Raw genomic sequence first — 20,189 nt, 5'->3', positions numbered from 1 at the left:
TTCCAGTTTAGACCAACAAAATAAAATAGGCTTCAAGATTTCTGCCCCAGAATTTTTTCCCAGTGCTGTCCAATCAATCCTGATACATTCGCTCTGTATAAGCAGACACATTCTAAGGAAGCAAATAAGAGACATAAGTATTTGAAATTTAACAGCCACTGAATATTTAATATTAAAATATTTTATTTAGAAAAACATGTATCTGAATTGATTTGTTCTGAATTCACCTCTTTGAAATTTAAATATGAAAATTCTTGATTTCCATTTTAAAAACCTAAATTTTGATAAATATTTTTCAATGGTGACAAATACAGATACAAAAAAAATCAACTTACAGAATTTCAGAAAAAGTAGATTCAGGTTGATCAAATTTGATTGCTCAAATTCAGATCTAAAATTTCAAGTTACAATTTTTTAAAGAAAACATCAGTCAAATTCGATTGCTCAGATTGAAAAATCCAGATCGAAAAATTCAAGTTAAATATTCACACAGTAACATCCGGGCTACCCAGGATAGGAGAAGCAATTGAGCCTGATTAGGCTACTAATAATAACTTATTTTGCTTTTTTTATGCCCAATGTTATCAGCTCCAAGATCCATTGTTTACCACTGAGCTCTCTGTTGTGCTGTTGCTTCTAATAAACTGCTACTTGGTGAACTACTATGGTCATCTACATATAGCCAAACTGGGTTTTGGCAATTAGTCTAGCATTAGTAAAAAAAAAAAAAATAAATAAATAAATAATAATAATAATATGTTTTTGTTTTTTTAAGATTAAATGAAAAAATTGAGTGAGTGGGTGAAATGATGGACCGACCCTGATTGTCTTCATCTAACAATCTCTTATTATCTTCTCAGATGCAGTGAGGAGCCAGAGCCAGAGCCAGCCACATCCATACATCCATACAACGACACACACAATTATAAAACACACACACACACACACGTTAAAAATACTAGTACTAGTAAAAATACTACTATATAAATCTTGAAAATGTAAAATTGTATTATATATGTTAATCCAATGTCCTGCCAGTTTTTATGTCACATGCATGGTTTACAACCTAAGACATAAAGGTTGGTCTATAATACATTATGGTCTAAATACTGATGGACCGCACAGAAATAAGTCAGAGCCGTATATATAGAAATAAGTAGGCCTAATCCTACAGTGACATCTAGTGCCGAAAACTAGAAATCGCTGCTTTATTGATTTACCAGTGTCCCTATATCATTAAAAACACTATCTGTTTGGAGATTTGGAGCATTTTATATAGCCTAGTTCTTTATGAAAATATGGACTAAAATTCAAATAATCCTACGCACGAATTTACAGACTAAAATACTTACATTTGATAAAACTTATTATTAATAATTTTCGCACAAAAAGTGACTGCAATCTCTGCTCTACTGATTTCTGGAATATCTTCACAATATCTTTAAGAGCACTGCCCATGCCCCGGGTCATGTCAGTGAGGGGCGGGGATCACCGCGGAGCTCCTCCCTCCTCCAGGCTGCCGTCACCGGGGCTACTGGACCGGAGCAGCTCGGCACCAACAACCAGCCACTGGCTGCTGCTCCGTGCTGAGGGAAGACTCGGTGCAGCCAGGAGCCTCCCCGCCGTCTCTGCCCGTCAATTCTCGCGGTCCACGGTTAACGACATGGCCTCCGACGGCGCGGACGAGCGATCTCCTCTGCTGTCGGGTCCCAACTCCGAGAACGTCACCCCCACTGCTCCCCCGTACCTGCAGGATTCAAGTCCCCGAGGTAAACACATGTAAAGAGCACTACTGCCTTCATGCGGAGTCATTTTTGGGCGTATCGAGTTTGTGCGAAAATAAAACTGCAGCAATGCAAGGCAAGGCAAAGGCAATCAATCGGCATCTGAAAAAAAAGGTGGAGCTTGCACTGTGAGAACTGGAGCAGTGGGTTAGAAAAAAGGGGCCTACAACAACAGCAAGATCAGTTTTTACTGCAGAAATGCTTACATCACGATCCACTGGGGCCTGTAATGTTTTGAGTCTTCACCCAAAAAAAAAAATGGTACGTCGTGATGCTCTGTGAGGCCTCATTGATGTGGGCTGTATGTTGTTGATTGACGGGGGAGAATGACCCACTGCAGATGAAGGCAGCCTGGCAGCCTTTTGTCCCAGCTGCAAATCGACAAAATGCCCAGATGTGTCCTTCGTGGATGGGACCAAACCCATAGCAGGGCATGTTTTAAATGTCATAATGTTACATCTAGCTGTCAGTTTCCTCATTTGCATGGAAACTGGACTGTAAACAACAAATAATTGGCCTTGATCTTGCAAAGATTGTTTAAATATATACTAGTAGCTTCAACAGAGTACACAAATGTGCATCTAAACTGACAGTGTCCACATTCTGCTTAGTAAACAGCTGGATGTAGGTTACAGCACCATAATGCATGCAGGGCTGAATGACCAAGGCAATTACAGCTCATAAATCTTCAGTCTAAAAGCTGCTGTCAGGACTGGATTTGGGACTGAATTTAGTCTGATTCTGTATTTAGAAGAAGATTAAATCCCATTTTGAAGCTGGAGACATGCATTAAGACATGCTATTTCTTTTTTGTTGAAGGCTTTACTTGATAAAAGTTCCCTCTTAGGGTTTCTACAAAAACATACACATCCAACTCTCATATTCAAGGATTATGTTTTGTTTTAGGTAAATTGAGTTTCAGACACTGTTCAGACAGAAAGTTCCCTCTGGACTCATAAAACACAACATGTCTTTGCTTTTGTCTGCTGCAAATGAATATATTCATTGACCGTCCGTGTCATACTCTTTGCAAAGCATTTTAGAACAAACAGCTAATATCTAGCAAACAAAATGTTGAAAAATTAACATTTTATTGTTCTGAAGCAGTCTAATCTTGCAGAGCTCATATTTCACCACCAGATTATTCATAAAGACTTTAACACTGGACTGTCATAACCTGTGAACTGGCAGCCTGTTTGGATGTTACAGCACAGACTGAGTAAAAGCTTAAATGAATGTCTGTATATGTCATGGCTTATAGTTCCTCCTCCCTCTCTGCACTAAATGGTAAATGGTTAATCCCAGTTTCTCTGGGTTTGTTGGGGTACAATATGCTATCAGCCAATTTGGGGTAAATCCTCTATCAGTCAAAGATGCCAAAAACTGAGCTGTTTTCCTAAAATACAATGACTGAGATGATGCTTTGACTTATAATCACTTGCAGTTAGGAAACTGAGTGAACATGAGCTGTGATTAGGATTGAGTAAAATATGTTATTTCTGAAAGTGACTGCAATCTCTGCTCTATTGATTTCTGGAATATCTTCACAATAGTAATTAATGACTCCTTTACCAGATGAACAGATTTGTCCACCATCAGTTTTTATTCAGCTGTATCAGGTAGACCTGTATTCACAGTGTGGTGGTGGTGAGAGGCGGAGACCAATGACCTTGGCTGCGTCCGAGTGGTTAGTCATGTGCTTGATTTGGTTGTCACCTGCTTGATGTGTTTCTGCTTGAAAGGCAGAATAAATGGACTGCAACAAAAGGCTGTGCAAGCCTTGACAGTGTTTTAATCTTGACCGTGATTAATTACTTCTTCACCACTACTCAGTGGCAGTGATTTACTAAAGCTGTTAAAATACACATTTTATCCAAACTTTTAAACCAGAGATGGTGGCAAAATATTAGACAGTCATGCAAGGGAGGAGTCAGGAATCTGCTACATTTATCCTCATGCTGCACAGTTTTGCTTGTTAAGGAAGTGCTAGTTATCCAAGGTAACTGGGAAGGATGAGTCTGGTAATATATACATTTTTTTTATTACATAATACATATCTCTCGAAAAGTCCAAAACCAACAATGAGTTGATTCTACTAACAAATGTCTGTTTAGCTGAAGCCTAATATATCTATATTTGTCTGTGCCATTAGATCTCCATTGTTGTCCAAACACTATTAAAAACACATCAATGAGTCACATTCATTACAGTCAACATGGGCACTGTAGTTTATTTTGAGTCAGGGGTGTGCCATATCATATTGTACAAGAAAATGTCAGTATATAATATGATAACAATGTTTTTTTATTATCAACAATATTTCATTTTTATTTGTCTACATCATGATTACATATATAAGCAGCATCACACATGGCTGAAAGTTGCATTGCTGCTGGCTCCGCTGTGGGTGAGTTGCCTCCAAAAAAGGAACGTCAGTGGTGTGGAAGGGGTTTGAAAACCTTCAGCAGCACTACATCATGAACGCCGTCATTTACCAACTGCATTAACCATGAGACAAGACGTGCCAGGATCTGATTTAACTCAGGTGACGACGACTGGCCGATCATCACCACATCGCATGCTCGCTTCACTGTAATTAATCAGAGCAACATCATGTCAAAGAAAGGAAAAACGTCTGAGCAATTGCAAAAATATTTTGCAATATCATGATGTTATTTTAAGGCCATGTCGTTCACCCCTACACTGGAGCTCCAAATGTGTATTAATCCATGACTGAAAAGAGTCCTAAAAACAAATAGGCCTACACTATTTACTCCTGCTTGAGTAACATTTTCTAGAAACTACAGTGCCCAGATGTTTTAGGAAATGTAATGATTTCCGTCTTTGGTATAGGAACTAATGGGCTGAGTAAGACAGAAAGTACTGAGGCGTACTAATTCATTGTTTTAATTTTATTGATAGGATTTGTTGACATAATGAAAATATAGGTCCTCATCCTTTAACCTTGAAGACATTTTTTTTAATGTCACATGAGCAACAGGAAACAGAATAAAAAGCCATTCTTCACTAAAAATCGCAAGTCACACAATCATTGATGGCACCAGCTAGACAGGGCGTGATAATGACTGTATGTTGTGGTGGTGCTGCTGGTGGAGGTTGTTGTAGTAGAGCATCTTCTCGTCTTACCTCTGGTTCTGAGGAAAGCCAGTGAAAACCTATTGCTTCTATATTCAGTTTCAAACATGCACTAGGACAACTCCACCACAGCAGAGAGAGAAGCGAGTAGAAACGGGCCTCTCCTGAAACTGACAGCGGGTGGTGGATAACAGAGAGAAGTGCTGACTGTCTTTGAATTCAAGTTTTTTTAGGATTTTATTTCATACTGTTAGATAATAATTTATGGGTTTAAGAAGAGAATACAGTCTGCATTTGACTGTATTACATTTTGGATTAACTCAGCTAAGTAGAGAATGCATCACCATGTGCTGCCTGCACACAGTAGGAGTGTCCAGTCTGGCATGGTTTGGTTGTAATTCTAGCTGTGTTTGCCCAATTAGACGGGGTGTCCCATGTCCCTGTGGTGTCCAGTGTCACTGAATCTTAGAGACAAGCTTGTTTACCTGTTGACTTGTCCCATTATCTCATTCAGAGTGAAAGAAATTGGTTATTTGTGAGATCAAATGCCTCCTTTGTGTTTTGTTTAGTACTTGGGTCAGGCTTAACAAAGACTTGATAATGTATCACAAAAGACTGCAATATTTTATTTTTATTTAACCTTTATTTATACAGGTAATCTCATTGAGACACAGGGTCTCATTCTCAAGAGAGACCTGTTATATAGACTGTGCTATACTGTATTGCGGTTGTCTATGGCTACATCAAATTATTATTTCCATTATCTATTAACCTGTTGATCATTTTGTCGATTAATTGAATCATTGTGTGGTCTAAAAGATGTCAGAAAATACTGAAAAATGTTAATCATAATTTCCCTAAACCTGGATTGACACATTTGAATATCTTTTTTTTTGCCAAAAAAAAACCTACAGTCCAATACTCATTTGTTTTTAATAATGGAGGGAAAAGAAAAGAAGCAGCTTTTCACATCTGGAGCTGGAACTGCTGATTTTGGAGTATTTTTGTGTGACAAAGACTTGACAATTGCATGATTATCAGAATTGTTGCAGATACATTTTCTGTCGATTGACAAATGCTTGCAGCTCTGCTGGGTGGCTTGTGGCCCGGAGGTAAAATAGTTGTCCCACAAGGTTGGCAGATCAATCCCAGGCTCCTCCGGCCACATGTCAAAGTGTCCCTGAGCAAGACACTGAACCCCATGTTGCTCCCCAGATGCTGTATGTATAGCTGTCCACTGCTCCTAATACTTAGGATGGGTTAAATGCAGTAATATAATTTCACTACATTGTACTGTGTGTATGTGATGATTAAGAATAAAGTTTGATCCTTGATCCTTTTTGATCCTTTCTCCCATCACTGCCTGAGCGCTGCAGTAAATCTGGACTTAGTTCTTAGTATGAATGTAGGTAGTTAGTATAACTGCAGACACACACACATTTTACACAAACACATTTTATATAACTTTGCTTCTAATATAATAAAAAAAATTATATTTGATGGACTTTTCATTACTGTAAAATTATCAGATATTTTTCTCAGGAGCAAATTACAACGACAAGTGACAAAATTCATTTAATGTTGAAGGTTGAATGAAATGGTTTAATGGAGATCTAAGTATCACACAGATTGTACAGTATTTTTGACTACTACAGTAGTAGCAATGGTAGTGACTGGTGCAAATCTATGGATTAGATATATTAAAACCCTGAAAAACACATGGAATGTTGACTAATTACACAAGGTTAATGTGGGATTAAACAGTACTGAGTTCATTTGAATGGCTACTGTAGTTCGTTAGTTATTTCAGACATTAAAAGAACATTTTCAAGTCTGGCCATTTGATCATGTCGATTATACTTGTTTATGGACCATAAAACACTTTTCAGTGGCCTGGCTTATCTTTGTTTCTCAAACAAAATAGCTTATTAGCCTCATTAGCAGGGACATTTAAATGTTGCTGCTCATCCAACTGAAGCACCAACTGAACAAGTCTAAAACCCCCAATGTCGATAAAATGTGTAGCTGCAGCTTTACATGTTTCTTTAAAGTGACAGGAAGTATTTAATTTTGATCCATGTATTTATGAATACGTTATATTACATATTACTTTCAAATGTAGCTCAAATGTTACATTATACCATCTTGATATGTCCTCAAAATACCACAGCCTCACAATAAGAAAATGGCTCATATGCTACATGTTAACTTTGTCTGCAGCTTGGCAGAGAGTGGATTTTATGCCATCACTTTGGTATCTAAAAGGGCCCATTGTTTCTTTCTTAAACATAGAGAGTAGTGCTCGGCCCTAGACTGACAAGGCAGACCCACATTTGCTGCTGCTAGGGTGCGTCTAGATTTCTAGGCTAGCTCGGTCCCTGATAAAGAGAGAAGAGTCACATGTTTAACAATCAGTGTCGCACACAGGCTGTCATGGGTTTGCATACAGTATGTGCAGGAGTTTCCAGGCTGCATATCATACACTAGGTTTAATAGTTACTGAGAGAGGCATTGAATAATGTTTGTGTTTGTTATATGCCTTTTATGAGAAAAGTTATTCCTGAAAGTGCTTCGTATTTACTAATAAGTTGTTTTGGGATGCATCAGATGTTTGTTTTTGTATATTGTATATTGTACTGGGTAGCTCATCATAATATTAGGGCTGCCTGCAACTAGAGATTATTTTCATTATCGGGTTATTAAAAGCACTAAATTCTCACATTTTAGAAGCTGGAACCTTCAAATGTTTTTCATTTTTGCTTGGACAATAATTCAAACAGTCAATTATCAACATAGTTGTTGATCGATGTATCAACTCTATATAAAATGTTTTTAAACACATTCAAAGATTTGGGACTTTTGGAGAGCAAATCTTTTTGTTGTTTTGTTTGAGATCAGAGATTATGACTTTATTTTGGTCTGTTAGACCCTCATCAGAAATATGATTTTATTGTGTTATCCACATAATCCATAGGCAATTTACTTCCAAACATTACCCACATTGCACTGTTTTATGTCTAATGTCATGTCTAAAATCTTCACGATCTTGGTCCACAACATATTATATGAGTCTGGAGCTTTATTCTTAACTTTGGAAATGGCAGTTAAAAAAAAAAATTGCGACTTACTGGATTTCCTTTAGAGATTTCAGCTGTATTTTGTGGCATTTATTAACCGATGACACATCCTGACATTAAAATTAAGTTCTTGCGTGAAGCTAACCTCCAGAGATACTGCAATAATGTTTGTTTAATGTCTATAGTTTTATCAATGCATGCACTATTAACAGCTGGCCGTGTGTTGTGTGTTTTGCCCTCCTCCTCTCAAAGCCGAACTACCTCCTCCCTACACAGCCATCGCCAGCCCTGATGCCGGCGGTGTGCCTGTCATCAACTGCCGCGTATGTCAGTCGCTCATAAACCTGGATGGAAAGCTGCATCAGCACGTGGTTAAGTGCACAGTCTGCAATGAAGCTACAGTAAGTGGAGGCCATTGTTGAGGCTGGTGACGGCTTTATAAATTATTCTTGGGGTTGAGTCGTGGTAGTTCAACTGTCAAGTTGAGTAAAGACATTTAGTCTTCAGTTTTATTTGAGCTGCTTATCACTGCTCTCCTCCATCTCTTCAGCAATCTAATCACACATGCACACGCCTTTTCTAGCTTTTTCTGTATTTTTGCGCGGCATTATTTTGCGTGATAAAACATGGAATTTGGCGGACTATCGAGAGATAGCATTTTCTATGCAGGCCAGTTCTTTGACTATTTTTCATCTTGGCAATGTCCACCTTTCAGAGCCTTTCCAGATGTTGATGTAGACATCTGTCACATCCATCAGTCAGTCCAGTGATAAGTGCTCCATATGCCTCAAATGTATCATCTGTGGCTATCTGAGAGCTTTGATCGAGCTGTCAGTGGAGGCAGCAAGGAGGATGAATGGCTGTCATCGCAAACACTCGGGTGGGAAAAGCCATTTCCACTGGCTGATATTTGTGGTGCTTATACATCAACTCAACCATATGATATTCTATAACACTGGACCAAAACATTGCACAGTTAATAGTGTTTGGCCTTCAGTTGTTGCATCTTATTTCAGCTTAGGTTCCCCAAACACAGCAGATATAAATCTAAAGCTGGAACGATGTGCATCAGGCATCCTGCGATCAACTATACATAAATTAAGCATTTCTCAATACAGTCTAATTCCAAGCACAACACCCTTCTAAATTGCTTCTGAAATAACCTTATTCAGAGGTGTCTGCAGGTGTGTATTTCTGTGTGTGTGCAGTTTGGTTTATGTATATATGAAATACATATGTAACAAATATATAACATAAGTGTAACATAAGTAAATAAGTGTTACATGAATAAACTTTATTATTGTAATAACTGTTTCTGCCATTGGCCAGCGCAATGTGTGTAGACATAAACAGTCTTGCATACATAGGCTTTATAAATGACCTACAAAAACAGCATGTCAGAGGACATAATATGGACATTTGGAGCTGATAATTAATATATATTTTATAGATTTAAGGCAAAGTTATTGATTTTGCCCAACACTTTTTACACCTTGTTAAGTCTGAACGGCTTTGCTATGTCACCTCTACAGCGTTTTAAACCAGCTGCTCCCCTCTTTTATGGCTTTGTGTTCTGTATTAAACTGATTTTGATACAGTGAGGAAAATAAGTATTTGAACACCCTGCTATTTTGCAAGTTCTCCCACTTAGAAATCATGGAGGGGTCTGAAATTGTCATCGTAGGTGCATGTCCACTGTGAGAGACATAATCTAAAAACAAAAATCCAGAAATCACAATATATGATTTTTTAACTATTTATTTGTATGGTACAGCTGCAAATAAGTATTTGAACACCTGTCTATCAGCTAGAATTCTGACCCTCAAAGACCTGTTAGTCTGCCTTTAAAATGTCCACCTCCACTCCATTTATTATCCTAAATTAGATGCCCTGTTTGAGGTCGTTAGCTGCATAAAGACACCTGTCCACCCCATACAATCAGTAAGAATCCAACTACTAACATGGCCAAGACCAAAGAGCTGTCCAAAGACACTAGAGACAAAATTGTACACCTCCACAAGGCTGGAAAGGGCTACGGGGAAATTGCCAAGCAGCTTGGTGAAAAAAGGTCCACTGTTGGAGCAATAATTAGAAAATGGAAGAAGCTAAACATGACTGTCAATCTCCCTCGGACTGGGGCTCCATGCAAGATCTCACCTCGTGGGGTCTCAATGATCCTAAGAAAGGTGAGAAATCAGCCCAGAACTACACGGGAGGAGCTGGTCAATGACCTGAAAAGAGCTGGGACCACCGTTTCCAAGGTTACTGTTGGTAATACACTAAGACGTCATGGTTTGAAATCGTGCATGGCACGGAAGGTTCCCCTGCTTAAACCAGCACATGTCAAGGCCCGTCTTAAGTTCGCCAATGACCATTTGGATGATCCAGAGGAGTCATGGGAGAAAGTCATGTGGTCAGATGAGACCAAAATAGAACCTTTTGGTCATAATTCCACTAACCGTGTTTGGAGGAAGAAGAATGATGAGTACCATCCCAAGAACACCATCCCTACTGTGATGCATGGGGGTGGTAGCATTATGCTTTGGGGGTGTTTTTCTGCACATGGGACAGGGCGACTGCACTGTATTAAGGAGAGGATGACCGGGGCCATGTATTGCAAGATTTTCGGGAACAACCTCCTTCCCTCAGTTAGAGCATTGAAGATGGGTCGAGGCTGGGTCTTCCAACATGACAATGACCCGAAGCACACAGCCAGGATAACCAAGGAGTGGCTCTGTAAGAAGCATATCAAGGTTCTGGCGTGGCCTAGCCAGTCTCCAGACCTAAACCCAATAGAGAATCTTTGGAGGGAGCTCAAACTCCGTGTTTCTCAGCGACAGCCCAGAAACCTGACTGATCTAGAGAAGATCTGTGTGGAAGAGTGGGCCAAAATCCCTCCTGCAGTGTGTGCAAACCTGGTGAAAAACTACAGGAAACGTTTGACCTCTGTAATTGCGAACAAAGGCTACTGTACCAAATATTAACATTGATTTTCTCAGGTGTTCAAATACTTATTTGCAGCTGTATCATACAAATTAATAGTTAAAAAATCATACATTGTGATTTCTGGATTTTTGTTTTTAGATTATGTCTCTCACAGTGAACATGCACCTACGATGACAATTTCAGACCCCTCCATGATTTCTAAGTGGGAGAACTTCAAATACTTATTTTCCTCACTGTATGTTGCCTTCCAGCCCATCAAGAACCCCCCAACAGGGAAGAAATATGTGAGGTGTCCCTGTAACTGCCTGCTCATCTGTAAAGACACGTCCAGGAGGATAGGATGTCCTCGACCAAACTGGTAGGTAGCAGGCAGTCCTATTCAGTCTGTTTACATTTCTTGCATTTTCACTTCTTTTCCAAAGCCAAATTTGAGGCTCTGACAAAAATCTCAACACTGGGGAAAGTCAATTTTTATAGGGCAAATCAAGACCTTTCTATAGTTTCATGTCATCAAAAACTTTTATAATCCTGTAAATATAAGCTTGTCCATCTCTTCGTTCCTTCGACAGCAGACGCATAATCAACCTGAGCCCAGTGATGGTTATCCCAGAGGAGCAACCCGCACAGCCGGCACTGCCCATCCAACCTGAAGGGATGAGGGTGGTCTGCGGTCACTGTGGCAACACCTTTCTTGTACGTAAACCCTCTCACCAAATCTAACCAATCACAGAGTTGTTTATGCAGAATTGTGTTGCTGTGCTGTTGTTGGTACTAGCATATTAATAATCTTGAGAGAAAAACCACAGCATATTCTTCACTATTTTGTGATGGCAATAGGGACATAGTTGCAGAGTTTTTTCAAGGGCTATATCTTATTCAAGTTAATCCAAAGCACACATGTGGTACGGTTTACAAAATCCACGGTTCGGTTCGTATCACGGTTTTAGGGTCACGGTTTTCGGTTCTGTACAGTTCTTGTTATTTTTTCTTTTAATCTTTAACACTCCAGAAATATACGTCAGCATATGATATATAGCTAAAATTAGCATATTGAATGCATGTTGCATAATACATGTATACAGTGGCGGTTCTATCTATTGTTTTATTTCCGCTGTCATCATAGGTAACATGAAATCCAAAATGTTCCCACACACCAGACTATATACGACGCTGGTGCATCCTCCAACTCCGGGCAGCCTTCCTTATCTCTCCCACTTGACATTTCTGCATGTGACGTGACCTGCAGCAGCACTCCACACTCCACCTGAGGAGCGGTCGGCTCGGCGTCTCTCAAAATCTGACGAAAATCTTTTAAACTGACCTTTGTCGATCAAAAAACAGACAGATTCAGCAACTGTATGGCCTATTTCTCGCTTAAAATGTTTTCAGAAACACTTTTCGGTGAACTGTTTTCGTAAAATACGAGATCGTATTCAGAACGAGACGCCATTAGAGTTGGTTTTGAAATTCGGGAGCAGCAAGAACCACGTGACGCGTTCGTCCAATCAGCTGCCATGTGTTGCGTTTGTCACGCTCATCCCCCTCGTCGTTTCCAGTAAGTGTTTTAACATAGGTGTCGAAAGTGGGCACTACGGCAGTAAGTGGTTAGTGCACATTAACAGTGTAGGCCTACTGACGAACCGTGCGACGCACACACGCTCCGAACCGAGACGAGCGAACCGAGACGAGCGAACCGAGACGAGCGAACCGAGACGAGCGAATCGAGACGAGCGAACCGAGACGAGCAAACCGAGCGGTTCAGATGTTTTTTCATGAACTGTACCACCCCTAATAAGAGCTAATAAGATGTTCTTCTCTTGTTGATCTTTTATATTTGTTGAAATAAAAACAGAATATGATGTTTGCAAGTGGCTGTCATGCATTTGGGGCACGTTTCCTTTCCTCGTCTGGCTCATTAACACCTAATAGCAGTGTGGTTGCAGCCTTTTGTCGATTATTCCCATTTTAAATGAAATTGTCTTCCTTCACCCTGTGTTGAAGAATAGTATTTTTGTAAAGTGTTCACTTTGATGGAGGTTTAAATACCTTATACCTCTATTTGTCATGTTGCATATTTATAAAAGGAACTGCAAGGTGTCTCATTGAAGGAAGAAGGTGCAGAACCTGAGATATTGAGTCAGTATGACTGACTCGCAGGTCAAAATCAGTGCTATTGTCCTCTAAACTTGTGCACATTGTCGCTTGCGACGTCTGTAGGGCAGTGAGGACGCCATGACATCCCAGCCAATGTCTGGCATCCCCAGCGATGGCTCTCCCCCAGCACAACAACAGGTTGAGAAAGCTGGTCATACTGGTGGACATATTAACAACAGCCTAACCTGCTCCAGTTCAATCTGTGGCCTTATTTACACTGGTGATAATATGACGTTGTACACATCTGGCTTTCAAGAGAGCTTCAGTTAAAGAGAGGTGAATTAGATTTTTTAATATAAAATTGGCTTAAAATCAAAGCTGATTTGGCCTGAATTTCAATTTAATTTTTCATTGCTTCTCTGAAGCCAGATGTCAAAAGTCACATATTAAACTTGTGTCAATAGGACCTTAAATTATTAACACCCTTATTGAAACAATTGTATATATACAATCCTAACTAATATAACAATAATTCCAGATGCTAATTTAGCCAACATTTTGATATATTCTTCGATAAAGACATAGTAAATAGATTTACAAGTTGCAGACTGTCATAATAACTGATCATGTAAATCATTCCCAGTAGTTCTTGTGTTGATTGTTATAAAAGTACAGTCGGATTATAGTGTGTTGTTACATTTCTGTGTTCACACATGCATGTGTGGATGCTCCTGTAATTTACCTTAACAGCGTTTCTTCTTCTGTTTCCTCACAGTGGATGGAGCTTCGGTTTAACACGCTAGCCAAGTGTCCGCACTGCAAAAAAATGTGAGTCCATTAAACCTCCATCTAACTCAGTACACAAAGGTGACAATGTGAATCACCGTAGCAGTGTGTTTTCAACTCATGTATTTTAGCTGACCATTTTCAGTTTTTGGATGATTTTTTCTGACTGTTGCAGGCAGCATTTGGTTTTCATTTTATTTATGTAAGGTGTGAAAATCATTTAGCAGATGCTTGAAACTTTTTTAAAGTCTACAATCATCTCAGTGAACATCAAGTCTGTGTTGATTTTTGTCAAAGTTACATTATTGTTGCCTAGTTTTACAGTTAAAGACTGTTAAAATGTTTGCGTCATAATTATAATATAACTTTTATTTATATTAATGCAGATTTGGATGTTCACTGTGAAGTTGCTATGAGGGTCAAGAATCTGCAACTTTGTTTTATATTAAATGCAGAAATAAATCTAAGCCAATGGCTGCCATAAAAAAATCTAATTTTCTTAAACGCAGTAAGCCTGGTTTTGAAAATGGTTAATTGTGATGTAAAGTTTAAGTGATTTGCAGTTCTTGTTTTTAAAGTAAAAAAAACTACTGTATATTAGAGGAAGCAGAATACTTTAAAACATAGAAATCACCTGCTTGTACTTTTAACGTTCAGCTCTTGTTGCTGGTGAAGTTTTCAAGGACTTACTTTATGGACGCCGAGCTTTATAGGTCTGGACTGTAGTTCTTGTAAGGAGAGGGGAGTGGAGGTGATGGAGGCTAATCTAGATGCATGACAGGAATTAGAGCCTGGCCTCAATACATGTATGTGATATTACTGTATCTACACAGGGCAGGCAGTGATGCTGAGACGACAGACAGCCTGCATCAAAACAAGCTGCTGTCTTGGCCTCTGTCTCTTATCACTGCATCTGCCTTTTGCTATACCTCTGCGTTTGTCTCTGTCTCGCTCTGTACCTCTTCTGCCATCTTTCCTTGTATTTTATTTAATATTTTGACAATATCTCTATTTACATCTCTCTCTGTCCTTCACTCTATTTATAGCTACTTACCTTTATCTCCAGACGTAATTGTAGTAATTGTAATTGTATATCGCTGCAGTGTTGAAGCAACATTTGTCAGAAAGAAACATAACTCCAACATAAAACATTACAAACAACATTTGCAAACAAAAAACTTTCTGTCTCCTCACCCAGAGTTTTACAAATAAAATGCATGATGAAAATGTCTCTCTTCCGGAAACAGAACTCTTTGTCTTTTTATGATAATCCAGCCGTAAGAAGTCAGGAGGGATAAAGGGCTTTTTACTTAAATGTGTTGGCTTAAATCATCATATGAGCACTACTACAATGGGATTTGTATTCCGTCTAGCCTATACTGTTCTGGGAGACCATTAATCCATTTAATCTGTTTATAGCAAATAGTAATGGTAATAATCTTTGAATTCATTTCTAATTTTCACCTCAGTGTCTCCTTATCTTTTTTGTTTTCTATCTCTTTCTTTCCATCCATATTTTCTTAGTCTGTATCTTTTCCTCCCTTGTAACAGAAGTCAAAACAGTAACAGATGAAGTAACATGGAGTCAAGTACATTTACCTTATTGCTTATAAGGAACTGATACTTTTTGGTATAGTAGCACTTCACAGAGGAAAATCCCCCAATTACATGTGTAAAGTGTTGTAGGGCAGTGTTTTTTCTTTGCCCGATTAATTCTTGTTTTGCAAGTGATGTTCAGTGCTTAAGTCTTTTAAAAAACATCCTTTGAAAAGAGGTCTGCTCCATATATGATCACAGTTCAAATGAATGAGATGGTCAGGCGGCACAAATGTAAACAGAGAGTCGAACAAAGACGAAACGTGACAGCAGAAGGAGATTTTTTTTAAGGAGAAAGTAATAAATCAGGTTTTCAGGCTTCCCATAAGCCATCTGAATACCAACGATTCCTGAAGAATGCTTGAGTCTCGTCACATGAGAGGCATGTGAGAGCAGAGAGGGGGAAGAAAGTAAAGAAATGGTGAAGCAAAACAAAAAACTGATGTCAGTCTGGTGCTTTAGGGCAGTCACTGGAGTATGGGTGGAATTTAAGTTGTGTGACTGACCTCTGGCGCTTTCATGTGTGACTTAAAAAGAGGAAGAGAGATTTTTTTTCTGGGAAATGGGATGAAGTCGTAACCGTAAATATCAGAATGCAAACCATTTAACCATTTTTGTACCACTAAATGTTTCCAAGGTTTTGTTTACTCATACTGGAGTTTAAAATATTCAAGTTAAATTTTAAGTTTTTTAAACTATAGCCAGATAACAATACACATACAGGATGATATGTTTCTCTTTCTGCAGATCCTCTGTTGGCAGTGCGCTCCCTAGGAGGCGTTGTTGTGCTTATATTACTGTAGGAATGATCTGCATTTTCATTGGAGTGGGTTTAACAGTAAGTATGGTCTTTGTCTTGTTTGTGTTGTTTGAAGTGTGCAAGTAAAGATATGGTGTGTAGTGCTTTCAGACAGACATTGCAAAGTGCTTCACAATGAAAGCATTTAGCAGGAAATATCACACAGGCAGGATAGAAACAAACACAAGAGCAATAAAATAGAAGTGACAAAACAGAAGTAACATTTAAAAAAAGCAAAACATCAAATAAAGTGCGAGAATATAAGTGAGTATGGAGAAGTTTTTAAACAAGACGAGTCTACAGACACACTAGCAGCTATGCGAGGCTGTACTTGAGCTGAATGTTAATACTAACATACTCACTATGACAATGTTAGCATGCTGATGCTTAGCAGGTATAGTTTACCATGTTAACATGCTAACATTTGCTAACTAGCACTTAACACAAATTACAGCAGTGGATGATGGGAATGCCATTACTTTAGACGGTGTTTGGTCATAAACCAAAGGACCTGATGATGGTGCTAGAGCAAATGTATTACAAGTCATCCTGAGAGGAACATTATGGGTGTAGCAAATTTCAGGCAGTTCCATCCAATATTTAAATATTTTACTCAAAACCCCCCAAAATGGAACCTCATGGTGGCACTAGATGGAAAGTCAGGGAATCATCAAAGTCAGTAGCATTCGTGTTCTGGGGAACACAAATGCCTTTTTTTTTTTTTATTTCATGGCAGGCCATCCAATAATTGTTGAGATGTTTCAGTCTGAACCAAAGTGGTGGACTGACCGGCTTGCAGAAACTGTTATCCATAGAGTCTTGCACCTGAGTTCAGGAAATCTCCAGTAGACGCTGGTTAGCCGACCTGAGAAACTTTAAATGACTATATGGTCACAGCATTTAAAAAATGTACACATGTGCTTTACCGTGTAGAAAGATTAAAAATAAATAGAGAGATATAAAATGGCATATCCTGTGTAGTGGTTTTAGTGCACAATCTTACAATACATCAAATACCCTTTGGCCTTTGGACCTCTGGAGTAAACAAAACTATTTTGTACAAACAACTGCATATTGTTCAGTTTTGCACAGTATATCAGAGTCATTTCAGACTTTCACAACTTGGTCTAATCATATTAGAATCATAATCACTTGATAATAATCTCATGGTATTACAGTCCCTAATATTTCATAACTCAAGGTTACTGAGCTTGTTGCAGTTCATTTAAATTTTCCTGCAAATTTTCTGATGAAGTGGATCACATCACTGATACATAGACTAAGGTATTTTATTAATCTCTCTATAAAGATAAAAGTTTACGAATGCATAAATGAAAATCTTTATTCTTGTTCTTGTTAATATTTCACCCATCTTCTCTTTCTCGCCTCCGTATTAACAGGTTGGTACTCGGGACTTTGCCAGTCGTTACAACGCCACCTACGTGTCCTGGGCGTTCGCCTACCTGCTGGGTCTCATCTGTCTGATACGAGCCTGCTACTGGGGTGCTATTAAAGTCAGCTACCCGGAGAATAGCTTCACCTAGAGTGGGCTCGGCACTGCTCGGCATAGCTCGGCACGGCACGGCCCTGCGCGGCTGGAAAAACAAACCACCTTTTTAGTTTTTTTCCATCTTGTTTAGATTTCAAACTGGCCATGTTCAGCAGAGTGGAAGGTCTGCAGAGCGACTGGACAGGAGTGTGTTAAAGAGGTGTATGTTGGAGGTGTATCTTGTTGTGTTTGTGTCTGGAATGTTCAAAACAGTTTTGACTCGCTGAACAAATGTAATGTATGTTGATCAGTCCTCCTATAGTCCACAAGGACTAAAATCCTGCCCAGGTTTTGCCCAAATCCTCCAAAATCCAGAATCATGAACTTAAAAAAACTGTGATTTTTTTTTCTTAATGAATGCCAAGATTTAGATTTAAAAAAAACATTATTTTATCAACCTGGTTGGATTTGGTCTTTCTGGACTAGTTTTCTTTTGTGTTTTTCAGCACTTGATTTCTTTTGTTACTGACCAGACCAAAATGAGACAACCTCCTAAGAACAGTTTACCCATTGCACTACGATTATATGCAATTGTATGTGTTGTTTTGCTGCTAGTTTAACTCCTGCTACAGAAAGCTGCATACCCATATTGTATTGTAACCATTTACCTTGCATATGTACACTGACATAGTATTGCATTATGATTTTAACTTTCGAAATGATCACTTTTTAAAAGAAATCCTTAAATACCCATGTGTGCCAACTTTGCTGCCCAGTATTAGTCAAGACAAGCAAAAGATCAGCAGGAGCTTGTTTTTTTCTTTTTAATCAAAGTGTTATTTTTTCTGGTGCCATGCAGCTTTGAACTTACAACAGCAATAACCCTTTTATTTGAGTTATTTTGAACTGTACCTCCCTATGTTCTTCACTGCGTTTCTGTTGCCTTCTCACTAGTGGAAAATGATCCCACAACATGGTGACTTAGTTTGCATGTTGACTTGTCTCTGCTCTGTCACTAAGGTGGTGTTTTTTTTTCAGTTTTCAGAGAGGTAGCTGAAGCTTCTGATGCTCCTGTCTTTGCTCCTTCTGCCTGTGAGTTAGAATGTAAATCCTCCTCTTCCCCCCCCCCCCCCCCGCTTATAATTGCCGCTCTCTGACCTCCGGTGAACTCTCTCGCTATAGACTAACTCAGCGTCCTGTCTCTCGACATTTACCAGTGGGCATAGCTCAAACTTCTAACCTTGTTTTGAATGTGATGATTATGATGATGATGATGATGATGAAGCAGAAAATAATGTTTAAAAAAAATACTGTACTCTTTGTACATAGTTCAAATTCAGTACTTGGAAAACTGTAGTGAGCGGTGAAAGAAGGTTGCTCTTGGGTCTTTTTAAAAATGATAATTTATCAATAAAATGCAAAAACTGCCTGTATTGTTCTGTTTGCTCATTGGCTGTGAAGACATACAAGATTCAAACAAACGGGATGTACTTAAGTCAGTTTGAGAAACTTACTTTATTGCTCTTTTATACTTCTATTTCATTACATTTCAGGGGAAAATATGTTGTAGTTTTTCTTTTACTCCACTACATTTATTTGATAGCTATTTCCTTTATTGTGTTATATATCTTTTTGGTGCACGTTCTAGGTTTACAAAGTGAAAAAGCCCAAAGTCCACCCCAAAGGGACTTACCATCTCCATCAGAAAACACTGTTCACAAACTGCTCCAAACAGCTCTATTGTAGTCCAGCCTTTACTTCCGTGACGAACGTGCGTCACTTTGTAACAAACGTTATAATGCTCGCCTAGCTGCTAGCATGGCACTCCCTCATATTCTGCAACTGACTAGCTAGCAGTACTTACTGCGTATGTGAGACTCCCAACAAAGATGGAACACAAGTGAGATGCCTCACTCTGTAGCTAAAACAGAGAGCTCAACACACACGTTGAAAAGAGGAGCTGCAGCAATGTGCAGTACAACAAATATATGGTGTTTTCTGAAAATTAAACCACATAAACCTATTCTGGTACAACCTCTAAATACAATTATGAACCTGAAAATGAGCATAATATGAGCACTTTAATTTTAAGGCGAAGGCCCTATTGAAACTGAAGGAATTATTATTCCTTCTTTTTCTTCTTCCGCGCAATGAATCGCCTTTTTGGGGACCTTATCATACTCAAAAACTCACCAAACTTTGCACATGCATCAGTCCTGGTGAAAAATTTGATATTTTAAGGGTTTCAGGAATAGGCGCACAAAAATGGCTTGCTAGTGCTCCCTACAAAGTTAAAAAAAATTGAGCCCCTGCAGTGCATTTAACGTAGACTCACGAAACATGGTAACCATATGAAGAATGTCAAGACGTACAAGAAACGTCATTGGAGCCATACCCTAAACCCAACAGGAAGTCCGCCATTTTGAATTGAAAGTTCGAAATTAGTGTGATTTTGGCCATTTCCACGTCGTACTTTAACAAACTCCTCCTAGATATTTCATCCGATCAACTTCAGATTTGGT

General features: G+C 38.9%; 1 protein-coding gene across 3 annotated transcripts; it reads left to right on the top strand.

Moving 5' to 3' along the window:
* The first annotated feature begins 1,483 nt into the window (after positions 1 to 1,483).
* Positions 1,484 to 19,094, top strand: pip4p2 (phosphatidylinositol-4,5-bisphosphate 4-phosphatase 2). Of its 3 annotated transcripts, XM_031296286.2 has the most exons (8): positions 1,487 to 1,769; positions 8,210 to 8,358; positions 11,155 to 11,261; positions 11,473 to 11,596; positions 13,121 to 13,195; positions 13,773 to 13,825; positions 16,127 to 16,217; positions 17,579 to 19,094. In XM_031296286.2, the coding sequence occupies exons 1-8, from the start codon at positions 1,664 to 1,666 to the stop codon at positions 17,720 to 17,722; spliced, it is 849 nt and encodes a 282-aa protein (XP_031152146.1). In that variant the 5' UTR covers positions 1,487 to 1,663; the 3' UTR covers positions 17,723 to 19,094. The 3 variants fall into 3 exon arrangements, with proteins under 3 accessions (XP_035848704.1, XP_031152146.1, XP_031152147.1); XM_031296287.2 differs by lacking the exon at positions 13,121 to 13,195 and having other exon boundaries at positions 1,488 to 1,769; XM_035992811.1 differs by lacking the exons at positions 13,773 to 13,825; positions 16,127 to 16,217; positions 17,579 to 19,094 and having other exon boundaries at positions 1,484 to 1,769; positions 13,121 to 13,760.
* The last annotated feature ends 1,095 nt before the right edge of the window (positions 19,095 to 20,189 follow it).

Source organism: Sander lucioperca, chromosome 16 (assembly GCF_008315115.2).
Source record: "Sander lucioperca isolate FBNREF2018 chromosome 16, SLUC_FBN_1.2, whole genome shotgun sequence".
NCBI classification, from domain to species: Eukaryota; Metazoa; Chordata; class Actinopteri; order Perciformes; family Percidae; genus Sander; species Sander lucioperca.
The sequence above is the reverse complement of the archived record's forward strand: the minus strand, read 5'-3'. Positions and strand labels throughout refer to the sequence as shown.